The sequence below is a fragment of the Colias philodice genome, chromosome 30 (genome assembly GCF_061535455.1).
Source record: "Colias philodice isolate Cphi_HAF_F1 chromosome 30, ilColPhil1 Martin Lab GWU primary, whole genome shotgun sequence".
In the NCBI taxonomy this organism is placed as follows: Eukaryota; Metazoa; Arthropoda; class Insecta; order Lepidoptera; family Pieridae; genus Colias; species Colias philodice.
In genome coordinates, this window is record NC_143115.1 from 2,014,733 (window position 1) to 2,035,541 (window position 20,809).

The 20,809-nt window shown below is 31.8% G+C and overlaps 1 protein-coding gene across 1 annotated transcript in view; it reads right to left on the reverse strand.

The window, feature by feature from the left end:
• Positions 1 to 360: 360 nt before the first annotated feature.
• Positions 361 to 20,809, reverse strand: part of Syt7 (Synaptotagmin 7) — a 266,016-nt gene continuing 245,567 nt past the window's right edge. The window contains exons 5-10 of the mRNA XM_089713449.1: positions 16,746 to 16,886; positions 10,339 to 10,515; positions 8,180 to 8,260; positions 5,922 to 6,090; positions 3,044 to 3,256; positions 361 to 1,892 (exon numbers count right to left, since the gene is read on the reverse strand). Coding sequence (XP_089569575.1) covers positions 1,792 to 1,892; positions 3,044 to 3,256; positions 5,922 to 6,090; positions 8,180 to 8,260; positions 10,339 to 10,515; positions 16,746 to 16,886 — 882 coding nt within the window. The 3' untranslated portion in view covers positions 361 to 1,791. The remainder of the gene's footprint in view (positions 1,893 to 3,043; positions 3,257 to 5,921; positions 6,091 to 8,179; positions 8,261 to 10,338; positions 10,516 to 16,745; positions 16,887 to 20,809) is intronic.

Sequence of the window (20,809 nt, forward strand, 5' to 3'; positions counted from 1 at the left end):
AGATGTTATTTTAGTAGTTTTGTGAAATAATACATTTTGAGCAACCGAGCAAAAATATTATACAATGATACTGACGTTCCAATAGATATTACTATTTTTAAAACGTCAACATGACATCTACTCATTTTGTGCGATACGAACGACTTTTTTCTTTTATTATCTACAATAACAATAATATTAAATTCTAACCATAATTTAACATTGACTCTTCAACACTAAAAACGTCAATTTTATGTAGACAGCGTGACAAGTAGATTAATTATTTTTATAATTACAAGCGTTTGAAAAGAAGAATTTAACTGTAATCATAAAAATAATTCATTGTAAGAGCTACATGCTTTAAAACAAGGTATTGTAATTTAGAAATAAGTTTTCATTTATGACAGTGTTTGGGTATTAAATAAAATTTTATTACTGAATTATTACGATGTTTTAAAACATGTAACCCTTGAAGATTTTAGAAACATTTAGGTCATAGCAATGGAGTGCCGTGCAGTTAAACAATAGTAATATTTTTTAATGTTTTTTTTTATAACGAAATATATAAAAACTCTTTGATGCACAGCACTAGTTAGTCATGATCATGAAAGAAGAAAATGTTGAAATGGATGTGGCAAATGTGTTGTAGAAATAAACGCATCCAAAAATGTCTATTCGTGATATTTACGATTACGAATATTACGATTAAAACATTATTACAAAACACGTATTAAGACTGACCCTGCTAGTTACTACGTTGTTAACTCGACTATTCTTAATTTTAGTAAAATAATATAAATAAATTCAACTCTACCTAACTAAACTTTTAACGAAACCGATACCGATAACGTTACGTTATAACGTCCATACCGATTCAATACCGTTATTCTCCCATCACTTTTCAGATTGAAAATATCCAATATATTTTCCAGCAACATGAAATTAAAAAATATAATGGAATCATAACTTTTCATAGCTTATAATAATTTAATTAACTTGACTCTCGATGGTAGAGCTGCTTAGCAATTTTCTATAAGTACCACTTTTTCTACTGAATATGAATTTAGAAGTGATGTCTGGCTGATAAATTTTGTAAAGATAAAATTTCACAAACGTCTGCATTTAGCATACCAGATAATTTATTTTCCTAATTAATAGATGACACTTACTTAATTCTGTCTTTATATTTTTTTTAACGGCGAACAACTGACCAGACACACACACAGTTAGCAAATCAAACATACCATAAATTTTTACTCAATTCGATGAATATAGCTATTCTTTAATTAAATCAAAACCGAAAACTAGTTACTGAAAAGTAAAAAGGGATTTAATAAATCGAGAGGTCGAACAGAACCTAATCATATCAAACATTTTTAATAAAAAAAATGAATCCCAATATGTGTTGGTAAGCGCATAACTTGAGAACGGCTGAACCGATTTCGTTAATTCTTTTTTTATTATATTCCTTGAAGTACGAGGATGGTTCTTACGTAGAGAAAACGTAAATATGTACCACGGGCGAAGCCGGGGCGGACTGCTAGTTTTTAATAAACATAATAATCTATTCTGACAACCAGACACATTTCAACCGAATCAACCAGAACCTAACCCATCAAACATAAAACTAAAACATAATCATTTGGCACATCCACTCCGACCATCGAAAGCGCATCGGAAACGTATCCCCAGAACCGTTCAGTCTTATGACGTAATGTCACGTGTGACGTAATAGTTGTGACGTGTCGTCACGTGTGACGTAATAGTTGTGACGTGTCGTCACGTGTGACGTAATAGTTGTGACGTAACAAATTATTCCGGTTTCAGGCGGTGCCACTGAACGATGGTCTGCCGCGGTTTGGTTATCATGTCCTGCCAGTGTTTGGTCTCGGTGGCCCCGGAGCCGTTTTTACCTGAAAATTAATTACATGAAATTAAAATCACTACATAGTATAAAACAAAGTCGCTTTCTCTGTCCCTATGTCCTATTGTATGCTTAAAACTTTGAAACTACGCAATGGATTATTTTTATACATAGAGTGATTCAAGAGGAAGGTTTAAGTATATAATTTATTAGGTTTTAGACAAAGCGGACGGTGAGCTAGTTTATAATTAAAATAAATGAATAAATCCGACTAAAATATTTACTTATTTTTATTAATCAGTCAAGACAATCAAATACTTTCTCGTACACGGTTATACAGTAGGTACACTACAGAAATATAAATCTTGTTTCGCCTCTAAGGCAGGACTGCATAATGTTATAGGGCATATACGGAGGACAGGAACAGATTTTCTTTGTCACAAAAAATAATAATATTATGCATATTTTGGAAAATACCCTTTTCCCGACTTTACCCGGGCTGACTTGTGATAAAGAAGCCCATGCCATTCTTAAATATCCTTCAAAGTTAGTTCCCACATACTAAATTTAAAGTTTAATACTTTGTCTTATTGTATTAAAATGCATTTTATGATAATTGAAAGTAAAATTCCTAGAATTCAGGTTGAGGTTATCAAATGCCATATTGGCCACAAAAGCTATTGTCATAAGATAAACAACAATGCTTATTGTTGCGATTTAAAGATAATGAAAATAATTAAATAATAAAACAATAAGCCTTGTGACTAAGAAAAAGACGTAGAGTATATACACGTAATTAATTGTCCATAATTATTCTTGGACACATAAAAAGCAATGTAATTTGTGTTCAGAGTAAAAGTCATAGCATTTATAGTTTTAACTCCTAAATTCTAAATTCTGGCAGAAAATCGACTCCTCATATGCATGTGTGACATAAATAAATAAATTTTTCAGGACAATTTTCACACACGGCATGATCTGATCCCATACTAAGCTTTAGCTTATGTTATGGAAACCAGATGGCTGATAAACATACATATATTATTTTAAATAAATACTTATATACATAATTAACACCCAGACACAAAGCAAACATTGTGTTCATCACACAAATATTTGCCCTGGGAATCGAACCCACTACCTCTGGCTTGGAAGGCTCACTACCAACCAAGCCGTCAAAAAGGGACATTAATAACTTACCAGCCAACAATATCCGTCCAATCAGCTCGTTCCTGCCAATATTATCGAAGTCCATAACCTGAACATCCAGGGAACATTCCCTTATCTTTTCCCAGGGCACGTTGAAAGAGAAGGAATCGTTGAATACTGGGTTTAGAGTACATTTGAATACAGCTGTCTTGCGCTTCTCGATTCGTTTGTCGCCGAATTGGAGCCATACTTTTACGTAGGGATCTGGAAGTTAATATTGGTTATTATAGTTTTGAAGTGAAACTTCTTTATCGGGGTTGGACAAAAAATATTTAGTGTAACATTTTTGTGTTACGCCGTACGCGTGACATTTTTGCGTTACGCCGTACGCGTGACATTTTTGCGTTACGCCATACTCGTGACATTTTTAAGGTCATAAAGAAGTTTCACTTCTTACGTGTGTACACTAGTACTCGCACACATTTTTTTTTATGTTATGTGGGTAAGTTTTTTGGTATGCCTATACGAGCCTTGTTAGCAAATTGACGACTATAGACGACCATAACATACTTTATGGGTGTTGTCTACAAGAATAGGATATAGGGAATACGTAAAATAAGATAGTACTGTATCATCATTGTATTATGAAATAATTAGATGAAAAACAGTGTGATACGAATATGTTTTATTATGGCTTTATTTAGAGATGATTTAAGCATAACGGTAGTTGTTAAATTTTCTTCGATTTCCTTGAATTAGTTATATATTTTTACCATCGTATCGCTGATAGCTACATGATACCTAGCCTATTAAGACTTTTTGACATGTACCTATATTTTCATACACCCGATTCCCATTTATGATTTAAGCGAAAAATAAGCGAAGATACATATCGAGAAGATAATATAGAAGCTGTAAAATCGGTCATATTACAATGAGAATAAATTGCTCAACTCTCCAGGCAATTAGTATTTTTTTATTCCTTCCAAATGACAGCTTTATAAGCGTCTAATTAGTGAAAAATTTAACACCCGCTGTCATCAATTAATCTATTTCCCTTAAGTCTTTGAAATATGGCCATTTTTAATTGGAGTCAAGTTACCTACTCTTTGATTTATAAGCAAAGATTTCTTTACTCGAACGTAAGTTGAGACTTGAGACTAAAATATAAAAGGAGATAAGAAAAAGGTTCGAGAAAATTTCATTTTGAAGGAAATACTAGCGTAAAAGGTTTGTGGGAAATTGTATTTTAAAGATTGGTGTTAATTTGCTGTTTTATTTCCAAGTGTGGATTCTTTGGTGCTTTGGTCAGACTAAAATGACCCGTAATATAAAGGATATGCAGAAGGAAACATGCTAATCCTAAACATATTTCCTACAAAGATTAAAAGTTGATTGGTAAGGATGCATGGATGTTTCCACTTTTACGTAAAATCAACTGATGGGACATAGCACAAAATTCATATAGGTAGGTAACCTATATGAATTTTGTGTAGATATATAGATTACAAAAAACCAAGTTTTATTGCATATAAATATAAAATTTTTCATGTACAAACGGCCCAACTATTTTTGGAACTATACACGCATTGTAGATGACTAATAATAACATTTAGGCTACTTTTTTCAAAAATTCTGCAAGTAAAACCACGAGTTGAAACTATAAATGACTAGGTGTTGAAAAACGCGGCTATACTCCATAAACGGGTAAAATGAGAGTAATAACTTTTCTAGTTTACCTTGCGTTAAGTCACGTGAAAAATTAAAATATCTTATACCTATGGATAGTCGTTGATTAACTAATATGAAGCGTATGTCCGTTAAAATTAGATATATGTATGTATGGATGTTACAAGAACTTCGCTAGACCAAGTGTATCCAGATTGCCTTTGTCATGCGTAACAAACATAATTTTGGTAAAAGCGATCTCTCCCAGATAACCAGGAAGAGGTGCATTACAATAATTATGTATACCTATTTATTATTTACAGAATCTACTTACAACAAGTAGCATATAGCCCACAAGCCTATATGTAACTTATACAGGGTGTCCCACTATTGATATACTAATGTTAGGGGTGTACACAAAGCGTCTTAAGAATTCATCTATTTGAAAAAAAATGCATCTGGAATTTTTTAAGTATTTTTGACGTAACTACTCATCGTATGCAAAACTATAACCTCCATTGAGCTTAGAACACCGACGGTGGGACACCCTATATTTATTATCCGCCAAAAAATACATATTTTCTAATCAAAGTCTGAAGATATTGGATACTGCTTCGTTTGTACAGATATTGGTACAGGATATAACTAAAATAACATTAGCTATCTTGGCGAAATAATTGAGGAAATAAAATTAATTGCCTCTGACTCGACATCAAATATTTAGCTAGGCAACTTTTAGAAGTGCTTTTCCTTCGTATTAGGATAAGATGTATTCTGTTCGAGTGATATAGAACATCTATACTATATGCTACTTCAGATTGTTATTTACTAGTTGTATCGCGCGGTTTTACTTGCGGACGAACGCCCAAAAGCAAGAATTTCTATAGCTTTTGTGATATAGGTAGCTTATGCCAAGTATCAAAATCTTTTGAGTGGCTATCACGTGAAAGAGTAACAAACTATTAATAATTGGTAGGTTTGTTTGAACGCGCTAATCTCAGGAACTAAAGGTCCGATTTGAAAAATTCTTAAGGTGTTTGATAGCTCATTTATCGAGGAAGGCTATATATAATTACGCTAAGACCAACAAGAGCGGAGCAATACGGGTTATTTACTAGTCTAATACATATATACAACAACCCGCGTCTTTCGATTGCTCTGGTGGGACCACGGCAATGGCGGAAAGACGCAGGTTCGAATCCCGCCTCGTGATCGAATTTTTTCTATTGTTTTTATCAAATTCGTGTATATTTTAACTTACCAGATTTCCCGTTAATATCCTTCGCCTTCAAATTCCTCGCTTTAAGCAGTGCTAGTGTTAGCACACTATTACTGGGATGATAGCAGAGTGACGTCAGCAGTTCCCCACATTTGTCCTTAGCGGGGGGCTTCAGAGCCTTCCAGAAGGATGGCTTCTCACTGAGGTCCACCTGTAATTTAGATTGTAGGGTTAAAATTTTTTTAGGGATTGTTCCAACTTATTTGAATACATGTTTTTGAAGTGAAACTTCTTTAGGCGCGTTGAGAGTAAAATTTCAAGGTCGCGTCATGGCAATACCTTCATGTCATGGAGTAAGGTGACGATTTTATCTTAATCTTGTCAAAGAAGTTTCACTTTTGACACGTGTGCTCGGCACACACACTTTTTTAATGATACTTCTAAGCAACCTGATAATATTATAAGAAAATATGTTTTACTCATAAATTTCCTTTCACCAAATTGTTTTTTCTTAAGCTGTTGTGAATAAAATATGATAAAATTACTTAACAATAGAGGTAGGTAGTAATTTATTTTAGTTATCATCTGTAATACATATAAATAAGATAAATAAGACTATTTTCTTAGTGTACCTATCGTTTATTACGAATACGTACCTACACTGACAAGAGAACATTATTACGCCACGTTTCAACTTTCAAGTTATTGTTACAAAAGATTTCGCATTTAATTATTATATTTTAAGATGAGCAAAATAATTACAGACATTAATATGAAATAAGTACAATTGATACAAATTTAGATATTTTAATCATAGCGAGATATTAAATGACGGCCTATTATACTTTGAAACAATGTCTATAGACGTTCAGTAAAGCTAGGAAAGTAAGTATTAATATTAAATCCTATATACATGATATTTAATATAAATCTTGCACGGAAATTGTTAATTTAAATTTTAATTAGACCCAAATATTAATATAATTAGAGACAAAACGTGCGGCAGCAGTTTTGCTCATCAATTTTAACAGGCGTTAAAAGTTTCAGAGAAGATTGAGGAAATTTTTCATCAGCGAGGCTAATAATTACTTATATTTCAATTTTATATATAACCCTTTTTCATGCTTTTTTTCATTAACTCTGCTCTCCAAAATTTTCTAAACTTTTTTATTTATTTTTAATTCTTAAGGTTTGATCCATCATACGTATACAATGTATACAAGGAGGATAAACGGCTTTTGGCCAAAAGGGCCACGTCAACTTAACGTATAAAGGTTCACCTTAGTCCTTCCTAGTGACATTTCTAAAGCGATCCCCAGGAAGAATGATTGATGTTTTTTATTAGCCTCAAGCGCCGTGACTCAGAATAAAAAAATATAGCCTGTTTTCGCCAGAATAAAGATATCGATAGATGGATGAATATCTATACTAATATTATAAAGAGGAAAGGTTTCTACTTATGTATATGTATGTATGGTTTTCACGCATAAACTACTGGACCGATTTCAATGAAATTTAGCACACATAATATAGAGGGTAACTTGGATTAACACTTAGGCTAGGTTTTATCCCGGAAATCCCACGGGAACGGTAGATACGTAGGTTTTTCTTTGAAAACGCGGGCGAAGCCGTGGGCGGAAAGCTAGTCAGTTATACATACGCAAAGACAAAACTGCTAAATTAGCCAGTAGGGCCATTTCAATTCATAACATTAAAAAAACAGTATGTTACTCAACAATGATTGAAATTGATCATTTTTTAAACCAGTTAACTGTAACAATCAAACGAAAATCTTTATATATTTCTATTTGTTTAGATTAGAATATAGCTTTATAATATTATTTACTAACTTTCCGCCCGCGGCTTCGCCCGCGATTTCAAAGAAAAGCCGCAAAGTTCCCGTTCCCGTGGGATTTCCGGGATAAAACCTATCCTATGTGTTAATCCAAGTTACCCTCTATATGTGTGCTTAATTTCATTGTAATCGGTTCAGTAGTATTTGCGTGAAAGAGTAACAAACAAACACATACACATCCTCACAAACTTTCGCATTTATAATATTAGTAGGAAGTAGGATAGGATTTATATCACACTAGAGGTTCGCCCCGGCTTCGGCCGTGGTACATATTTCGCAATAAAAGGTAGCCTATGTCCTTTCTCGGGTATCAAAATATCTCCATACCAAATTTCATGCGAATTGGTACAGTAGTTTAGGCGTGATTGAGTAACAGACAGACAGACAGAGTTACTTTCGCATTTATAATATTAGTATGGATTTTATACTTTGAATAGGTACTCACTTGACATAGAGGTAAGAACACTTCCCCGATAGAGTCGTCGCGTGAAAAACGATCATAGTCGAAGACGTGGAGATGTAGGACCTGAAATAAATTAACAATAATTAACTTAATAAATAACTTTAAAATATCCTCATATAAATAAAAATGAATCTCCAAATGTGTTGCTAAACGTAAAATCGGGAATGGCAGAACAAAATCACTACATAGTATAAAACAAAGCCACTTTCTCTGTCCCTATGTCCCTATGTCCCTATGTATGCTTAAATCTTTAAAACTACGCAACGGATTTTGATGCGGTTTTTTTTAATAGATAGAGTGATTCAAGAGGAAGGTTTTAGTTTATAATTTATTATGTTTTAGACAAAGCGGGCGAAGCCGCGGGCGGAAAGCTAGTAAATTTATAAATAAGAGAGAGTCGTGTTATTATATAACTTTCAGCTGTACAGATGTTTTATTTTTTGTCTTTGTCTAGGTGCAAATTAAGATAATAACTATAGAAAAATTGAAAATCACAAAATAAATTTATCCGGGAGAAGCAGGACCAGCTAACTTAAATCTTTAATTCAATTTCAAACATATTTTATTCAGACTTCTTTTGCTGTAGAATCATATTACTTTGCACTTAGCTTCAGAAAGCAGTTAGAAGTGCTTTAAGAAATTCTACAGTTAATATTAGTTTTCTTTGTACTTTTCTTAGGAACGTAGATTAAATTATAGAAAATCGCCAGCTCTGAATGGGTTTTTCTGAAGTCTTACAAAAATAATAAGAATCGAAACTCATTATTTAAATGTATTCATTTGTTTTTGAGAGGTGTACCTGACATGACTGTTTTTGTATGTAGATTATAAGAACTAAGCGAATTCGAAATTAAACGGCGTTTCCATATTTTCAGTTATTTTATACGTCAATACAACTATTACTTACCAAAGTTACTAAGTCGAACTAAGTTAAATAGTAAATACCCAAGTAACGTTAAGTAGTTCAACCATAGGTACATTGAAATGTTTAAAGTTTTTATATTGTTTGTTTAGTTTCCAAGTTGTTAAGTTAACGTACTTTAAAAGATTTTAGAAATAAGAAAACTTTCAAGTCTTTTCATTCGTTTTCTACATATACATAGAATAAACAAAATTCGATTTCTATAAATACATTCGTAAGTCTATCACTCTGTTACCATTTCACGGCTAAAACGCATGGAACACGAAACCTTGAAGCTACTTTTTGCTGAAACACAAAACTTAAAAGGGGTGAAATAAGAGATGACAATTTGTACCTATAGGGATAATGTCAAAAATGAATAAATATATTCACGGTTCATAGGATAAGTAGGATAGTAAATATTTGTATGATGCAGCTAAACATAGAAAAAATAGTAATCTATCCTAAAGCTGAAGAGTTTGTTTGTTTGAACACGCTAATCTCAGGAACTACTGGTCCGATTTGAAAAATTGTTTCGGTGTTAGATAGCCCGTTTATCGAGGAAGGCTATATTATATCATCACGCTAAGACCAATAGGATCCACGCGGGTAAAACTTATACTACCTTCCTCGGTAAATGGACTATCTAACATTGAAATAATTTTTCAAATAGGACCCGTGGTTCCTCAGATAAGCGCGATCAAACAAACAAACTCTTCAGCTTTATAATAGTATAGATCTCAATTCTCATAGTTTTGTACTGCAATAAAAGAGGTTACCTTTGTAACAATTTCAATAATTCGAAATTGTGTTTTTGGGTCAATTTCACTTCGAATGAAGTTACACTAATGAGTCGGAATCATCGTGAACTGAATACTTTTGTAAACAATGCATTTAGCTGTGTATGTTGAAAATATCTACGTAAGTTTCATTTGTTTTTTGGGGTTTGTTGAATGCACAGATATATAAGAAGGATTTTATATTCGAAGGGTCATTATGCATTTAATAATATTTTTATTAGTTTTTTTTCTATTAATTATATGCAATTAGAGATTATTTAATGTACCTAATTATTATGAAATATCGTTAAATATTATTTGATATAATATAATGTACATTCGTAACGCCCCATTAAAGATATTTTCATAGAATCATGTTTAATCAAATTGTTATGTTGGCAGCACAATACAGTGTTTAAAATAAAATAAATAAATACGAATATCCTAATTATAATACATACCCTAGCCTGCAGCTTCTGTATGGGAAACCCTTCGAAGTAAAACGTTTCGTTCCACCTCGGGTTTAGGGTCCGACGTTTGATTTTCGTCTCCAGACGGTGTTTCTTGTCTGGCAGTAGGGTCACTCGTACGTAGGGGTCTGATGTTCCACTTAGGTCCTTGGCTGGTAGGTCCTTCCCCTGTAATTTGGTTTTATTATAGTTATTAAATAACGCTTACCTATCTATGCTATAAAAATGAATCGCAAAATGTGTTAGTAAGCATAACTCGAGAACGGCTGAACCGATTGTATTATTTCGCCGTTCACAAACGCTCGGCATTTTGTAATATGTCGAGAATTTGTAATCAGAAATTTTTGGTCTGGATAAGGGGGTGGGTTCGGTTAGGTTCGTTGTATTTTTATCTAGATACGCGTAAATATTTAATAATAAACGTGTTTTAAACATAATATTACAATGTGTTATCAATCAGAAAAAATAATCTGTATGACCCAGGTCAATCAAAATTAATCTAAATAGTTTTACTATTTAGATCGTTATTTTTATTTTGATGTGATGAAAGTAAGTAAATACCTATGGTATGAATTATTTACAGAATTGTATGCTATCCATCTCTATGACAAAAGTAAAATTGTTAAAGTTGAAAAACTGCCATAAAATAACAAGGTTTCTAGACATTTTAGCGAGCCCGTGCTTTTTATTAGCCTGCAAAAACTTTGAGCATGTTTTTGGGAAAAATGCGGGAAGTATGAAATTTGGCAAAAATGATGATTCAAAATGATGCTTATAAAACATCAAATCACAAAACGAATTCTTTTGAAAAAGTTAATAGATTTGCGTGGGTATAGACAAAGTTTATCGAGTTATAATGTTTCTTTATAAAAAGTATTATGCCAGAAATAAATAAAAGTATTATTTTTATCAATAGCCAATCACATGAATAGAAGAAATTAAATCAAATAAAAGAATTAGTTTTTGATTGAAAATGTATCTCCGTGTGGGCGTCGAACCCATCGAGATATATTATGTACTAGTACATATATCTCGATGGTCGAACCTCGGAAAAGTACGATAATCCATTTATTTACAAATTAAAGATTTTAACGGATTTGAAATGCGATTTATTTATTACAAGCTGTGCCCTACGGTTTTACCCGCAGCGCTCCGCTCCTGTTGGTCTTAGCGTGATGATAATATATAGCATATAACCTTCCTTTTTATATGGGCTATTTAACACCGAAATAATTTTTCAAATCGGACTACTGGTCCGATTTGAAAAATTATTACTATAGTCTATATTCCCGAAATTAGCGCTTTCAAACAAACAAACTCTTCAGTTTTATAATATTAGTATAGATATTATTTTCCCGGCGTTTCGCACACTTTGCAGTGAGCGTGGTCACGGGGAGACTAAGAAAATAATATGAATAAATCGTTAAAAATCCGTTTAAATCTTTAATATCTAAATGTATAATACTCGCGTAAAATCAAACACTAGAGAATACTATAATCCATTTAATATTTATTTATGAAAATACGGATGAAATCATAATCTCTATATGTTCTTATTTACATAAAGTACAATATTATATGAACAAATTGACGCAGATATTTTTCAATTCATACATATTTGTAGTTCATTTTAACGCTTGAAGTCGTGATGGATTTGTGTACCTAATATATCTTATTATTATGTTTACATTGTAATTTAGCTCGCATGTTTTTGTAATTAATTGTTATCCTCTGAGCCTCTTATTTATAAACATAAAATATATGGTGGACATTTTCTTATGTGACTCTTTTTTGGTTCTTTTCTTCTTAGGCAAAGAGCAACTATGGAGTTTCTTGCCGGTTCTCTTCCGTAGATACTGCTTTCCGAATCGGTGGTAAATGTTAAAAATATGTAATGACGTTTCAAAAGTGCTTCTAGAAGAAGTCTAATTGAATAAATAAATGTTTGAATGTTTGAGTAGGTTAAATAACTTGAATGTGAAAGGGATAGTTACTACTTATAAAATAATTACCAATGGGTTCAATGAATTCGAATCTAAAGAAAAAAAGCTAATAAGACAAATGAATGTTAGGGGAACATCTTGCAAAAATGTCCATAATAATAGTTAGAAGAAGGCAGTTTTTACGACGGAAAATTAATAATTACACCTGATGGAGGTAGTTCATGACACGCCATGATATGTTAATTCAATTGATGATAATACAATAACGAACAAACAAACTCAGCTATAATTGTAAAATGTGTAATTTGGTCATTATAAATACTAGGCCAGCGGTCAAAATTCGCCATTATCATTACTGTCATCCGCGTTCCACTGCACGTATACGCTATGAAAGATACATTTCATAATTAATATGCACTATGGTCTATGCAGTGTATAACACATTACAAAACATAATATTATAGTATATATTTATCTCTATATTTATTAAATTATCGTGTCGCAATGTTAGTTACCCTACTCCACTGAAACGGCTGTACCAATTTTCATGAAATTTTCTATGCCTATTGGGTAGATCTGAGAATCGGCAAACATATATTTTCATATCTCTAAGTGATAAGTGTAAGGCAGACATTTGCCGGGATAGCTACTTGTATTTGTTTATTATCATCGCTATACATGGAAGGAACACATAATACACTTACAAGTCCCTCTATACGTATTATTGCTATAATAAACACTCAAGCTTGTCATAATATTTGAGTCCTGTAATGAAATAACATTGTCAGATGTGGATTAAATTGGCTACCTAAATTATAATAATATGGATTAGCATATACCTTTTATATAAGGAGAATTAATCCAGATAGCTGTTAGATAGATTTTAAACGCCCTTCCTAATCTTGTAGCATGTTTCTTCACTTGCTATAAAAATATCTGGGTACATATTTTTTATAGCAAGTGAAGAAACATGCTACAAGGTTAGGAAGGAAGTAGACAATCCACCATACATAGGTTTTGTGAAATGTGTCTGGCAAATTTAACAAAATAATAGTTCGAGAATGAACCACAGTGGCGCTAGAGTGCGAAAATTCCCATAAAAGTTCTTACTTCGTCATAATATTATGTATATGTCGCAGGCAAATTGTATAATCTCGCCGTTTACAAAAGCTCGGCATTTGGTAATATCTCGAGAATTCGTAATCAGAAGTTTTTGGTTTGGATAAGGGTGTGGGTTAGGTTAGGTTCGTGTTTTTTTAACTACTTAAAAATAGGCCTCGCCTCGCGACCGTCTTTTTGTAGAATTTTGGAAAAAGTAAATTCTCGACATATTACAAAATGCCGAGCTTTTGTAAACGGCCTTATAATACAATTTGCCTGCGACTTATAGATGTGAAGTAAGTTGATTAAAAGCCATTGCAGTAGTGCTAGGTGCACTTAAAAGAAATGACTTTCTTGCTACAGTGACGCCACCCATATTTTGATACATTAGTTACATTTCTATACGAGAAATCGTATTCCTGTATTCCATACACATTTATTATTTTTATGTTTACAAAACATGATCAATACATATATAAGTATTATATTATATTTATTATTTTATTTTTTTTATTCTATAATAAAATTCTAGAAAAGTGGTGTCTGTACAATGAAAATATGTAAAAAAAAATTAGCAGGGGTTATTACTAAATCGATCCCAAACCCAAAACTTTTGTTAAAAAAATTTTTGTCTGTTTGTCTGTTTGTCTGTATGTTTGAACACGCTAATCTCAGAAATGGCTTATCCGATTTAGATGCGGTTTTCACTAATATATTGTGGTAAGCTTGATTTAACATTTAGTGTTTATTTCATGTCAATCGGTTCATAAATAAAAAAGTTATGACCATTTAAGTAATCACAGCGAACATTTGCTAAGGCATTCTATACATGAATTACTTTATTACGTAAATTATACGCTAAAGTTATTCCTTGACATGTCCAGATGATCATATTGAAAGTCCCCAAGCGTGGGGGGGGGGTGGTTATGCTGAGGGGGTAGTAGGGGGGGTCAAGGACCTTTATTTAGATTTTTGCTCATAAGTCTAAAACCTGCACAAATACCATTATGGTTACTTCTAGGTAAATTTTCTATATAAAAGGTCTTTGAAATTATATCGTAGGTATTATATTTTTAACCCCCGACGCAAAAAGACGGGTGTTATGACCGCTATGTGTGTATTGCGTGTCTGTCTGTGCCACCGTAGCTCGCTAACGGGTAATACGAATTAGATGCGTTTTTTTGTTACATTAGTTGTTTATTATATTATATAGGGGTAAGTGGGAATGAAAAAAAACGAATGTTAGTTGTTAATGTAGGTTATACCCAAGTGATATATCAAATGAAAATAGACGACATGTCAGAAACAATTAAGTAGTCCAATGTTATCAAAATTGGTTCATCCATTTATTTGATATAGGGGTAAAAGTGGGAATAAATAAATAAATTTTATCAAATATACTCAAGTGACTTATCTAATGAAAGACATGACGTGTAAAGTACAATAAGACATATTTTATCAAAATCGGTTCATTCATTTATTTGATATAGGGGTAAAAGTGGGAATAAATAAATGAATTTTATCAAATATACTCAAGTGACGTATCTAATGAAAGACATGACGTGTAAAGTACAATAAGACATAATATTTTATCAAAATTGGTTCATCCATTTATTGGATATAATATGTAGGTATAAAAGTGGGAATAAAAGTTGTCGAATATACCCAAGAGGCATATCAAATGAAAGGGCATGCCGCATGACCTGACGTGAGAAGTATAATGAGGCATATTTAATCAAAATCGGTTCATCCAATAATTATATGTAGGGCAAAAGTGGGAATGAGAAAAACGAATGCTGAATGCTGTCTGTTATACCCAAGTGATATATCAAATGAAAAAAAGACGACCTGTCAGAAACAATTAAGTAGTCCAATGTTATCAAAATCGGTTCATCCATTTATTTGATATAGAGGTAAAAGTGGGAATAAATAAATAAATTTTATCAAATATACTCAAGTGACTTATCTAATGAAAGACATGACGTGTAAAGTACAATAAGACATATTTTATCAAAATTGGTTCATCCATTTAATGGATATAGGTATAAAAGTGGGAATAAAAGTTGTCAAATAATATACCCAAGTGGCATATCAAATGAAAGGGCATGACCTGACGTGAGAAGTTTGATGAGGCATATATTTTAATCAAAATCGGTTCATCCATTTATTGATTTATAGCGGTAAAAGTGGGAATGAATAATCGAATGTGGTCAAATAATATAATCAAGCGGCATATCAAATGACGTGTGAATTACAATTAGTCATGTTTTATCAAAATTGGTTAATCTGTTTATTACATATAGGGCACCTTAGGGGTGGTAGTGGGGATAAATAATCCAAATGGAGTACCAAACGAAAGGATATGACATGTACATAATATATAGGTATGATTAGACATGGTTTAGATCAAAATCGGTTCTGCCATTTACTAGGAGTGAAAGGGAAAAGTTGAAAGGCTGTGAAAGTAGAAGGAATATGGGAGCGGGAGAATAACCACATCCTAGAAATTTTGAACTCTTCTGTACCTAAGTTTTATAGCTCAGTTTAGTAATAAATTTTACTAACAGTTCTTTTGTGTTATTATTTATTTTATCTCTTAACTTTATAATAATGTGTAAGTACTTATAATTTAGTTGCATATGATGATAGTACGTGTTTCAAGACGTGTTTACTCAATAATTGTGTGTTAAGTAGTAACTACTATGCAGTCACTATTCCACGCGGACGAAGTCGCGGGCACAGCTAGTTTCGCATAAATTTCTAGGTACTAAACTGTTTTCAAACTTGTAAATAGATAGGACTGGTGGTTAAGCACTACCACCGTCCATGAACATTTACAGAGAAACAAGGCTTAAGACCTTAAGCGTCTGCAAATTTATTTCTGACTATAAAAGGTATAAGTAGGATAATGCAAGGATTGGAATAAGGGATTAGGAAAGGTAAGGAAAAGGATACAGGCTGATACAATTAATCAAATATTTACTAACCAACATGAACAAATGCATTGTCGACAATAAATGGTATGGGATAAGGAAAGTATTGACGAGTGGAATAAAGAAAAGGACTGTTACGGATTCATTAGGTTTCTTTTCCATCAATAATGTGGGAGGATGTGTAGCGAGGAATGTATTTGTAAATAACCAATCATAATGCTTCATTTAGTTTAAATTTTGAAGCGTTAAGCGTTTGAAGCGATACTATTGGCTATTTACATTCCTCGCTACACATCCTCGCACATTATTGGTGAAAAAAAATCTTAAAAAGTATGGGAGAGGAGAGAATTGACAAGTGGAATAACTGGGTAAGTTAAAGAAAACCATATGAGCCGATGTAAATAATAAGATTTTCACTAACCTGTATGATTTTCAAGATGAGCGTCGTGTTCTGGAAGTCGTACTCAAGCGAGAAGTGTATCTGGCCGACGTTCTCTGACGGCTCCGAGTTGTCTATGTACATGTCCACGAGCGATATCGAGCGGTTCTGCAGGAACGCCATCTGTCAGTGCGTCGTGTACGATTTATATGGGTAGTGTTTGGTTTTTTCTTTTTTATATTTTTTTTAATGTGTCAGTGACATGGATTTTGGCGAGTTCAATCTTGGATATAGAATGTTATTGGAATGTCATATTTTGGCGGCATGTTGTCTGACATAATGAAAAAAATATGAGGAAGAAAAATGTTTTTTTTTTTTTAATTTGTGTCTGTGTCATGGATTTTGGCGGTCTTTTGTCAGGTTGCCTTTTAAGCCTGAAGTCAATTTATCATATAAAAAATAAACATTTTATAAGGAATTGTGAGTGAAGAAAGATTGATTTAGAGAAACTGGACCTTAAATAGTTCGAATTTTATGATTACGTTTGTCGTTTGTCAAATTCAACTGTCCGACAAAATCGAATTCTCTTGTTTTTGTGGCTTATAGACACAGGACAAAATATAGTTTGTTGTTAGGAAAGGTTAGGACCTTATACCTATTGTCTTAGGTCCTATTGAATCAAAGGACGATTCAATTATAAATTTTTCGTATGAAAGTATTTTTATTATTCTATTATCATTTGTACTGAAATATGTTATCGTATGTTATGATATCATCTATAATAGGCTATTTGACAGTATAAAAAATAAATTACTTTTTTGTGTAATCCATATATATATAAGGTTTTTGAAGCGATTTAAATTAATAAATGATATAAATAATAACTTATTTATTTATAAATCGTCGAGAAAAAACATCATATTTATTTAAATTACCACGTGACCGAAAACATCCATGATTGGCTGCATCTGCCATGACGTCACAGCGGCGTAAATAACAAGTGATCCCAACGTTTACTCACGTCGTTGCTGAATTTCGCTTTTGGTTTTGTTTCTTGTATAACTTATTTCTTGTGATTCAAGGTGTCTGTAATCAGTTTTGTTCTTTATGTTATAACATTATATTTTTGTTTGTCATGGAACCAAATTTCGAAAAAGCAGACAGTAGAAATCTACCTAAAGTGGACGCTATAATGGTCGGCATGTTCTTTATAAACAACCCAGATTTTTACGCTCCTGAATTGAGAAATGTGAAAACAGCTACGTAAGTTAATATTTCAGTCGTCATTCATTACCTTTTTACACACACAGTAGCACAATAATTATGAAGTATACATTTTTTAGGTTATGCCCTTTGTTTTTCATTTCAGCCATCCAGTTTATAGGATTGACGTGTTTGTATTGATTATTATATATGTATTGACAATTTATATATATCATTATCTAACCGTTATAAATTATAAATTATCGTTATAAATTATCTGAGCAGGTAAGTAATGAGACGATTTATACTATGTATTGCAAATAAAATAAACTGCCTACTAGGTATTCAACACCATACTTACATCGAAGTGGTCTTCACAAAAAATATAACTGTTTTAATTGACATATCTAATATCACTTGGATTTCTGCGAGCTAACTGCAACCACTTTCTACGCATTTTTATATCTTTTGGAGCACATAATATAAATAGTTTGTCAGGGGTTTTAATAGTTGTATTTCTGCATCCAGAAATTACACACTATCTATAAGAACTCATTTTCTGGTTTTTAAGCAGATTAACTTAATTATACTATAACTAAAACAAAAACGAACAATAAGTACTAGGAACAAGTTGATGTTTACGCCGCTGTGACGTCACCATGGTCGCGAGACGCCATATTCTTCAAAATTGTGTTTTGGCGGCATATTTGAATATCATGTTTTTATTTTCCATTTTCTCAATGAATAACTACAAAAAATTAAGAAACATGTGTTTTGTGTGCTCTATAAACGTATCTTAATAATTTGAGACAGTTTTCAAAACCTTGTCAAATAGCCTATTGTTTATATTTAAAAACTGAAATTATGATAAGTTTATTATGAAGCGTGATTAGAACCAAAATGAAAGAAGTGACTACAATAAAGAGAAAGATGATAGTTCAAATAGTCCAGATAAATATTATTAAAGTGAAACTTTTATTACAACGTCTCATACTTTTTGGTCTGTGTAGCGCATGTCGCGTGACGGTCGGCTGCCGAGTAGGTATTAAGCAGTGTTCGGAACCGTACGATAATAATATTATCGTAGGTACAAATACGATAATTTTGTGCCTAAGTTTCACTTTTACTGTGGTTTCATAAAACCACACAACGTTTTTTTTTTCTAATATTTCTGTAGCAAAATCAATAATTACTAACTATCTAGTATTGATATAAGGATTCATGAGATGAATTATGAGAGAAAATATTACCGAGAGGAATTTAGTATTAGGCTTATTAAGTTTGGACTTTGGACCCTCATTAGAAGTAGAATAAATACCTTTATTATACTTAGACATAATGTTCATATACAATAGAAAATAAGCTCTAATTACATGAAAGCTAAAGCTCAAAATACTATACTTAAATATAATTTACTTCACACATTTCGTAGCTCGAAGAATTAAAACATAAGGCCAAAGGAAAAATCAAAATATTCATTTGTACAGATATTGTAAATAAAAACCCCTAGTGTACTCAGCATACAATACTGAGTCAAGTACTAATGACACTCATTGTTAGACCCGCGTATTCGATACACGAAAGAATTGTGAATTAACGAAGTGTCCTCATAGTATTGAATGCGTGGGTCTAACCTCGAATATTTGTCGTTGATTTTTGTATTTTGACTTTCAAATTACGATATTTTTGCGTTTGAATTTCTCTGATTATGTATTCATTATAATAATGAATGAATTATTAATGTATTTTTAATGATTGTGTATAAGAATAAATACTAAATATTATTTAGTAGTAAAAATAAGCGTGAAAATAAATCTAAGTATTTATCAACCCAAAACTTTGTGCAATAAATTACCTGTTCAAATCCAGTTTATTTAAATTATATCATAATGTACTTAATACTATTGCAGAAAGAAAGTATAGATAAGAAGTCTACAAAAGCATTTTGATATGCAAAGCCGACTTGTTGTAAAAGAGCGATTGTTTTCAGGCAAGTTGAAAATTTAACTTTAAAGGACATTGTTTATTGTTTAAAAAATACTTCTTATTCCTATTTACCTAATTACAAATCTGATTCCAATCATATCAGTGTATTACAGCGCTGAATTGCAGCGTCTTAGTAAATTACAAATAAACTATTCGCAACTAAAACAGCATGCAAATCAGTTTATCAGTTTTCAATGAATCCGTGCCAAACAATCACAGAATTGACAAAACTTTACTCGTATTTACTTCTTGATTCAGACTGCATTATGCAAGTAAAACTAGAACAAAGACTAAAGATTAACAAAGTTTTCAATAGAAACTTCTAGAAGATTCTATTTTAAATTTTATTGAATTTACTAAAAGCTAAGTGTATCAATAGATATATATATATTCCTTCATATAGGTTTTCCTTCTAACATTTTTTCTAGTTTTACTTGCATAAGTATTGTAATTTATTATTGAAATAAACTTTAAATCTTAGCTTCTATATTACATATCTAAATTATATACGGGAATAGTAAATTTATTATGTATTTTATAATTTTAATTTTAAACAACATGTTCAAAAAATTTTGTCACATTAAATTTTTTTTGAAATATATAAAAACAATATATAATATAAAAACAATCACTCTGTTACAACAACCAATTACTTGTATTAATATATTTTAATTTAAATCATTATTTACTATAATTTGTGGTCAGCACTTAGACAAAGCCTTACCGTTCATTATTTAATATTTTAATACTTAGAAAATTTGTTGTAATTATATAATTGACCGCCATTTAAAAAGGTTTATGTGTACTAAAGCATATTAAAATAAAACTTACCTTCACACTTGGTAAAAACTCACACATATTGAAATATTTTGCCAAATTAAAAACGTACTGTTTATTAAAATTAAACACACATACTC